Source organism: Populus euphratica, unplaced genomic scaffold, assembly GCF_000495115.2.
Source record: "Populus euphratica unplaced genomic scaffold, PopEup_1.0 scaffold430.1, whole genome shotgun sequence".
NCBI lineage: Eukaryota > Viridiplantae > Streptophyta > Magnoliopsida > Malpighiales > Salicaceae > Populus > Populus euphratica.
In genome coordinates this window covers 25,925-35,350 of record NW_011500318.1, presented here as the reverse complement: position 1 = coordinate 35,350, position 9,426 = coordinate 25,925, and the positions used below count along the sequence as shown (strand labels likewise).

General features: G+C 30.9%; 1 protein-coding gene across 1 annotated transcript; it reads left to right on the top strand.

Moving 5' to 3' along the window:
- The first annotated feature begins 1,089 nt into the window (after positions 1 to 1,089).
- LOC105113578 (calreticulin-3-like) lies at positions 1,090 to 5,924 on the top strand. The gene is made up of 14 exons (XM_011009804.1): positions 1,090 to 1,222; positions 1,864 to 1,971; positions 2,288 to 2,480; positions 3,286 to 3,544; positions 3,681 to 3,737; positions 3,834 to 3,881; positions 4,078 to 4,164; positions 4,249 to 4,306; positions 4,429 to 4,496; positions 4,612 to 4,704; positions 4,810 to 4,866; positions 4,957 to 5,052; positions 5,413 to 5,442; positions 5,722 to 5,924. The coding sequence occupies exons 1-14, from the start codon at positions 1,123 to 1,125 to the stop codon at positions 5,731 to 5,733; spliced, it is 1,266 nt and encodes a 421-aa protein (XP_011008106.1). The 5' UTR covers positions 1,090 to 1,122; the 3' UTR covers positions 5,734 to 5,924.
- The last annotated feature ends 3,502 nt before the right edge of the window (positions 5,925 to 9,426 follow it).

The window sequence follows — 9,426 nt, the reverse complement described above, 5'->3', positions numbered from 1 at the left end:
ATTGGTCCTCTTGGTTTCCAAAACTGTACACTTAATCCCTATATTATTTTTAAATTTGTTTAAAACTTAGTTATTTCGTCATATTGTATTCTTTTTCCAATTTATTTTTTACCTTTTCTTTATTTAAGAATAAAAAAAAGTAAATAAGATGAAAAAATAAAACATTAAAAAATAAAATAAAATTACATCAAGGATGCTAAATTATAATCAAAAAGTTATTTAATTATTTTTTATACAATATAAATCAATTAATTAGTTTTTGATATGGGATTGGATTATCAGTAGCATAAATTTTAATTTTTTATATTTTTCTTATGACTTATAAATTTTTATAAATATAGACATTCAGACCAATTTATATGTATTTTAACTAATTTTATAGATTTTGAAGTTAACAATTATATAAATTTTATATTCGGACCAATTTATATGTATTTTGACTAATTTTATAGATTTTAAAATTAACAATTATATAAGTTTTTAGTGTCCATCATTTAGCAATCACAAAACTCGAGCTTGAGATCACAAAAAAATCAAATTTTTTTATTTTAAGTTTTTATTATTAGACCACCTACAGTATCATCAAAAAAATTTGAATTGTATCAATTAACATCTTGTTTTATTTTTTTTATTTTTTTATTTTCATTCAAAAACATAAGATAAAATATAACCTATGATTTTATTTAGAAAACTTTACTATGTACGAGATAAAATTTTTAGGAGTTGAATATAAATTATAGTTTAAAATCAATTGGACTCCACCATTAATCAATTATACATAACTTTTTTACCGTGTTTGAGGACAAATTATTTTTCGAAATACTCTTTTTATAAATATATTAAAATAATATATATTTTTTAAAAAGTATTTTTAATATTAATATTTTAAAATAATTAAAAAAACAAAATCATTAGTGAGCCAATAGACCCACGAGCACGACATCCACTGTCCACACCACCTTTCCCACTTAAGACGGCAAGACTAGTAGTAGTCAGACAAATAATAAATGCATGGAATGGCAAAAACGTGAATAAATAGAATATAAAGGGCAGTAATTTGAGGGTCCTTCTATAATTGGAGCTTCGAAGCCTGGGCAGACTACACTGAGCAGCCTTTCCGCAATGACGGACTTTGCATTAGCTATCAGTACTAAAGTTTTGTTATTCCTATGTGTCATTCAGTTCTCAGTTTCAGAGATCATTTTTGAGGAGAGATTTGAAGGTAACTTCTTCTTAATTTCTTGCGACCTTTTTTCACTACTCTGTTTTGCTATGTCACCAGCTAGCATCCAATCCTAATGCTTGCTACGTCTAGCTAACCGTTAAACTCGTTATTCACTGCTTTGTCTTTTCTTTGGGGGTCTTGCATGCTGTCATTGTGAAATAATTTTAGGATTTGAAGTGGGGTTTGGATAATAATGATACCCTTTTTCTTTCATTCTTTCTACTGTAAATTCAAGTTGTGATTTCCTTTGTTGGCGTAAAGTGGTGTTGTTTTAATTTTTTGAAGTACAATGTTCTTTTTCTTTCTTGTTTTCTATTTGGTAGCTGAGAGTTGTTCATGGAAAAGAAAAGAAAAGAAAAGAAAAGAAAATCTGGCATTTGAGGGTGTTGTTTGTTTTGCATCAGTGAATACTTTTCTGGGCAAAAAAATAAAATAAAATAAAAATGAAGTCAACAGGCTATCTGGGTTGACTTCAACTGAAGTGATTGTAAACTGCAGAGTTTAAAAGAACCTCCCCTACTTAATTAAAAGACTTATTTAAGTGTGAGAATAATTTGGTGATTGTTCGTAGTTTAAGATGACCTTGTTATGCAAAGAGTTGGTTAGTATTAATCAGTGTAATTTTGTGTTGGAAAAAGATGGTTGGGAGAGCCGTTGGGTTAAATCGGATTGGAAGAGGAGTGAAGGATTGGCAGGTTCTTTCAAACACAAAGCTGGAAAGTGGCCTGGAGATCCAGATGACAAAGGTATCGTCTTTTCTGCTTTTGGTCATAAGGATTTGATGAATTACATGCCCATTTTGCAAAGTACAAAGCCATTAGAGCACAAAAAAGGGCACTGTGGCAGGAAAAATAATGGACTACTTGTTCTTCTTGCGTGTATTTCACCTATGCTGTTCAGGAACCTTATTGACAAGGTTGTCCTTGAACATTCTAGCAGTTGCTTAAGAATGTATGATGGCATGTCGAATTCAGTTGGTTTCTTAATTGGTGAATCCTTTTATTTCACTATAATCAGTTGTTTGTAGATGATTATTCACCTCTTGGTTTGGATATCTTGTAGGTATTCAGACAACTACTGATGCCAGGTTTTTTGCCATATCTGCAAAGATACCGGAATTCAGCAATAAGAACAGAACACTGGTCTTCCAGTATTCCATAAGGCTTGAGCAGGACATTGAATGTGGTGGTGGTTACATCAAGCTTCTCTCTGGATTCGTGAACCAGAAGAAATTTGGTGGAGACACTCCATACAGGTTTGAATCTTATTGAATTCATTTCACATTATCTATACCTCATGTCTTTTCTCTTTCATCTGAGACATGGATCAAATATCTGTTTGTGGTACTTCATAAGATATCTTCGAGTTCAAGCTGCCCATTTTGCTACATTGCATTGTGAAAAAAAGTTAATTGGATCGATCATTTGGTTGGGCTCCATGTATGATTGCGTTTCAAACCTTCGTTTTTGTAAAAGCTAGAATTACCTGTTTTTTATTCATGAAGACCTGCTTTTCATTTATTTTGAATATATAACAGTTTTAATCAAACATATATTTTTTTTAAACCACAAGAGTTTTTCTTAAACCTTTTTTTTTACCGCAATCGTAAAAGCTATTACAATACCATCGTAAAAGCTATCACAATACCAAACACACACTAATTCTCAATTGTATACTGTGCAAATTGCACACATATCACGAACATTCACTTTACAAAAATATAAATTGTGCAGAAATGTGTTTTGGTAAAATAAGAACTATAAATTCCATACATCTCTAATTTCTCTCAACCATTTACATGGGAAGGAGCACAAATGAATAAGCAAACAAAGAATCAATAACTACAGGGAAGATTATTGTATGGCTTAACATTATGAAGTCAGTGTCAAAATACTTTAGAGCTATTGTAGGTTTGACAGACACCTTCTACTTTTGCATGTATTCTGAAGGTTTTAGTCAACTTTCCTCATGCTCGGAAATGTGTTTTGTTTCCTCTTTTCCTGCCTGTTGGTTTCACTATCATACAAATATGTATTGATATCAAATTTTATTTTCTGCAGTTTTATGTTTGGACCTGATATATGTGGCAGTCAGACAAAGAAGCTGCATGTCATACTATCCTACCAGGGCCAGAATTATCCGATCAGGAAAGATTTGGAATGTGAAACGGACAAGTTAACTCATTTCTACACCTTTATTCTTAGGCCTGATGCAAGTTATAGTATCCTGATTGATGGTCGAGAAAGGGATTCTGGAAGCATGTATGCAGACTGGGATATACTTCCTCCCCGGAAAATTAAAGCTGTCAAGGCAAAAAAGGTTTGATACATAGAGATTCCATGTCCTTAAAGAATTAGAATGTTAAATTGCAATAATATCGGGTTGTCCTCCTCCACCATAGCTAGAAGATTTTGAGGGTATACATCCTGACATATTTCATTCCCATTTTTAACAGCCTGCGGACTGGGATGATAGAGAATATATTGATGATCCTAATGATGTCAAACCTGAGGTATAAAAATTTTATTCTTTCTTTCTTACAGAAGATGTTATTGTAATTGTAGTGAATAGATTACTTAATCCTGTTTTCGGTATCTTGATAATGCAGGGATATGATTCAATTCCAAAAGAGATTCCCGACCCCAATGCAAAACAGGTTAGTGGGTTACTTACGGTTTAATGTCTGGATGAAGTTCGAGGACATGAATGATCCCTGGCCTTTTGATGCTGAGCCATATCTAAAATTGATGTGCTTCACTTAAATAGCGTTTTATTTTTATAGTATGCAGTACTGTTATGGAAAACAGAATATATCAATATAGCTAATAATTTCATGTTGTTTCCCTGATTAGCCTGATGATTGGGATGAAGAGGAGAGTGGTCTATGGAAAGCACCTAAGATACCAAATCCAGCATATAAAGGACCATGGAAACTCAAGGTGTTTTTATTGGCCTTCTAGATGGTAGAAGTCAAAAAGTTTAAATGCATGTTCTCATTGTTAATGACGTTTTCTTATCTACAGAGAATCAAGAACCCAAATTATAAAGGGAAATGGAAGATTCCTTATATTGATAATCCAGGTATTCTTTATGCAGCCTTTCATGGAACGTAAATAACTGTAATGCTTGCCTGAAAACTTACTTCCTCAGAGTTAATTTACCAACAAAGAGTTAGTTATATCTTTCTTTGTAAATGTCACCAGAGTTTGAAGATGACCCTGATCTCTATGTGCTTAAGCCAATAAAATACATTGGCATTGATGTTTGGCAGGTGAGGATTAAGCATCTTTTTTGTTGATTTAGATAAGAGTTTTATCTTTGTGATGCAGCATGTGATTTTTTGTTATTTCTAAGATAAGTTGTAATATTATGTGGTGTCATTGCAGGTGAAGGCTGGCTCAGTTTATGACAATATTCTGGTCTGTGATGATCCAGAGTATGCAAAACAAGTGGCTCAAGAAGTTTTAGCTAACAGGGAGGTGTGTCAGTCTTTGGCCCTTTCTGGAGAACACTGGCTTCTGTTATTGTGGAGTTACATTAAAGATGAGTGGTGGTTAATTTGTGTTTTTCTTTGGTAATTTCAGATTGAAAAGGAGGCCTTTGAAGAAGCAGAAAAAATTAGAAAAGCTCGAGAGGATGAGGTAATTTGCTCATAGCATTACCCGAGCTTCATCAATAAGCTTTTACTGTAATCGAATATTTCCAAGTAATTCGAGAATTTACATGTACAGGAAGCTCAAAGAGCAAGAGAGGAAGGTGAAAGGAGGAGAAGAGAAAGAGGATACGATAGACACTACCGAGATAGACACAGAGATAGATACAAAAGGGTATACATGCTATATGCTCAGATCTTTTTAATCTATGTGCTTAGAATGTTTTCTAGTCATTCAGATTTACTTGTACTTTCTTACAAGAGTAACATCGTCCTGCCTTGCTCGTGAGCAGAACCGTTGTTCCTTTTACTACCTGCATGGCTATGTCGATTAAACTTACTGAAGATGTTCGGCTCTTCCTGGATTTTTATAGTTGTTAAAACCCTCTGAAAAGTACCAGATGTTTGATGTTGATGATTTTTCTGAAACACTCGGTGTATATTGTGTACCTTGTGATGATTGTTGTGTCTAGTTACGAGTGCATGGCTTTATGCATAGATGTTAATTCTGATCAAAATGTTTCATTTTGCGCAGCGTTACTCCCGGGACATGGATGATTATCATGTAAGAATCAATCATGCCTTGAATCTCCCTTTCTCAAGCATATTAAATCAAAATACAAAACACTTCCAATTGACTTGTATCGCTAGATTCCCACATTTTACATAGTTACTTCTGTCAAAACAAATGCTTAGTATACTGAGAATCATTCAGTTATTTCACTCTACTGTCCACATTGCTGGACGACTCCTGGATTTGGAAGTCTGATCATTGCAAGTGTTTCTTTCTTCTTTATGGTCCAATATTATCGGCTCCACATGATTATTTTTATCTGGCATGCAGGATGAGCTTTGAAGAGGCTTTCAAATTGTCAGCTCTCTCTTTGGACAGCGCTATCAACACCTGGGAATGTGAAATAAAGCCACAATTTTACCTTTGGGTGGGGTGGGGTGGGGGCAGCTTTTTCTTTCCTCATTGTTGTATGATTTTCATTTCTGAAGAAATATATATATATCTAGAGATGCTAATTAATTGTTTTGCATCTTCTCAACTCTTTCTCTATTTATTACTCCATTGTGACTGTGTGATAGGTGAAGTCTTTACACAAAGTTGATATCCCACTTGATGCCTTATTTTTACGTGCGAAAATCTTGAGCTTTTAAAAGACTTTCCTTCTACGTTTGTATTTGATTTCACCGACTAGAGGGAGGGCCTTTTCTATTTGCATCAACTGATCTTCTTCTTCGTTCCATTTCTCTAACCTTTTCTTCGTCTTCTGCTTCCCACCATTACTACATCTTCTTTCCTTCCCTCGACGAAAACTAACAGTCACAGACACGCCATTTCTTCTTCCCTCTTTTTCATCATATTCTTCTCACCATTACCGCATCTTCTGAACAACACCCGACAGCCACAACACTCTCTTTATTCTTCCAATTTCTTCATCTTTTCTTTTTTATTGCCGTTACTCTATTTATCTTCATTCTTTCCAGCAGTCGCACGCGCCTTATAAATTACTCAAGCATGTCTTAACAATATGCAGTGAAAACATGAAGGGTAACAAATATGGCTAGAGAGTTGCTGTGAGGATATCATAAACTAAAGCCAGTAAAAACAACTTACTTACTTTAATGATGTGATTAGGAATGGTAATATACGGATTAGATTTTGATATAATTCATGTCCTCATCTAAAACTATAATTTATATCCAAATCAAAATCCAATATATATGGATTTTGGATTCCTAAACCCAATTCACTCGAGTTTTGAATATCTATTTAGATATTCATTATGGATCCACCTCGTATATACAATGATTTAAATATATAAAACATACATTCATTCTAACAAGAAAATAAAGATTAAGTTAGTATCACATAAAAAGTTTTGAAATAAACATCTCAAAATATTAAATTATCTATTTATTATTATAAATACAACTGCAATTTCATTAAAATCAAACCATCATATTAAATTCTCTATTTATTATTATAATTACACCTACAATTCCATTGAAATCAAATCCTCATTTAGCATTCATGGAACTTTAATCTTCCTTTTACATCATAAATGAGTCATTTTACAAGAGAACAATATACATAAATAAATAGTTGGTCATTAATACATAAGTTGTCTTCGTAGAAGTCATAAAAATAATTCATATGTTTTTATCATATAAGTTTCATACCTCTTTCATCTTTATCAATATCATCAAATATGATAACATAATTATCTGAATCCAATCACCCCATCTAAAAATAATATATATATAATAAAAGTTTGAATTTTACTGCAATAAATGGTTAAAATGTATATTAACATAATAATAAAATATGTTTACTAAATTACCTTTAATTTCAACAACTCAATCAATTTTGAGTGCACACCAATGTTTAAGTGGTCTTTGAATGAGTTTGCTATGATGCAAGTTCAATAATTTATTGCTAGCATTAAAAGCATACTCTAAAATAATAATAGATACAACAATAGCTAATAAATATCTATCAATGAATTGCAAGACTGAATATTTTTCTTGAAATGTCAAAGTCATCATTTCTTTGCAAAACCTCTTCATTTAAATAATGATCCAATTCAATTATAGCATATGAATTTTTTCTCTCTTTTCATTTGTATCAAATTGTTATCAAATTCAACCAATGAACTATAACCTAAATCAATAAAGGTATCACTCATATAATATGAATAGTTGAAAACTACCTCTCTTATTCTTTAAAGTATAAAAATTCATCAACTCATAATAAAGGTGGTAAATCTTCTCAAAGATAATCATATGCTCACCATCATATATTCTAAAAAGGTAAAATTCAATCAAAGTCATTTTATATTGTGGATCAAGTATAGTTACAACTCTTATTATCCCATTAAAGGAACACAAATATTTATATAAAAAACAAACTCAATTAAAAAACATATCTACTATTATTTTTATGCTACCTCAATTGAAAAACAAACTCTTTTTAACAATTTCAATCTAATCTAAAAACAAATTAGAAAAGTACAAATTAGTTGTAGGATACTTTATCATAAAAAATAATTCAATGATCTCTTAAAACAACTTCAGTCTATCATAAATTACACTTGAGTAAATGACTCTTATATTAAAAGCCAAATATATCTTTATATATTAAAGCAGTTTTAAGTATTGAATATGTTGCATTGCACTCTATTAGGAAATCAAGACCTAATTTTTTGGTTATAGAAATGCAAACATGATGGGTTGTTTCCTTAAACTTTTCCTCTCTTATTGGTAAAGCTATTTAATAAAGTACACTTTCTCTAATATTTTCAACCATACACTTAATTATTTTTATCACATATTTAACTATTAGATCTAAAATAGAAGCACAACACCACATATGAATAAATTATTATTTAATATCAAATATCTAACTTGTAATTGTCCTTAAACTCAGGTATCAAAGCATCATTAGTTATGTAATTATCCAATGTAATTGTTAATAAGTTAGTATTAACATTCCAATCCATCAAAGAATCAATTAAAACTTTAGCTAACATTTTTTTTAATATAAGAATGGTAAGTAAGCAAACCAAATTAAAATATGATAACAATTATAAACAAAATTATTGCAAAAGCTAATATTAATATATTAAATAAATTTTATCTTAATGTGCAACTTCACAATTTCCACTCATCATCAATAAAGTAAGCAATTGCCACTCTACTAATACTTCTCTCTAACTTCTGCATTGCCCTTTCTTTCTAACAATCATAAACTTTCAAAATGTCAAATATAATGTTTTTTTTTTGTAAACAAAGGTTAGAGGAAATTTGAGTTCCTTTGGAATCTAACATGCTAAACTATGAAAAGTGAGTACTTATGTAAAATAATAACATTTACACACGCTCTCCTAAAACTCTTGATATCTAATCAATTTCTCACTCTCTCTTTATGAAAACTTTTTATCCAACATTTTTATTGTTGTTATGAATCAAGATATTTTCTTCTCTTACAAGTCCTATAATGGTTACACAAATAGCTTGTTCTAGATTTTGATTTTTCACTAAACATCTTAAAATCATAATTATATTATACTTTACAATCCCTGTCAATATATTTCTTTATAAAACTCTCCCACGTGAAACTCTTGTTTTCTAGTATCAATGTTAAGGAATAACATATATTCGTAATGGAAGCAAGGAGTTAATTGGACATTTCTTTCAAGCTCCAAAAATATATATTCATCGGGATTGAAATAGACTATTTTACATGTTAACAAAGGAACCACCAACGATTTGTTTTGACGACACAAGTCAAAACAATTTTTCTCTTGACACGACTAAAAGATTGATGTCTTCTCCCAAGTGTAGGAGTGTCGAAGTAATAAATAACCCGGCAAGACCGGGGTCGAACCACAGGGAGGTTAATTGTACAAATTATAAACAACAATTATAAAACAACAATAACAACAACAACAATAGTAATAATAATAATAACAATAACAATAATAATAATAATAATAATAATAATAATAATAATAATAATAATAATAATAATAATAATAAT

Excerpts from the sequence above, each read along its gene's own strand:
- LOC105113578 (XM_011009804.1), top strand. The coding sequence starts at position 1,123 with ATGACGGACTTTGCATTAGCTATCAGTACTAAAGTTTTGTTATTCCTA. Across the intron at positions 3,545-3,680 it reads AAGCTGTCAAGGCAAAAAAG|CCTGCGGACTGGGATGATAG; the intron begins GTTTGATACATA and ends CATTTTTAACAG. Across the intron at positions 4,497-4,611 it reads TTGGCATTGATGTTTGGCAG|GTGAAGGCTGGCTCAGTTTA; the intron begins GTGAGGATTAAG and ends GTGTCATTGCAG.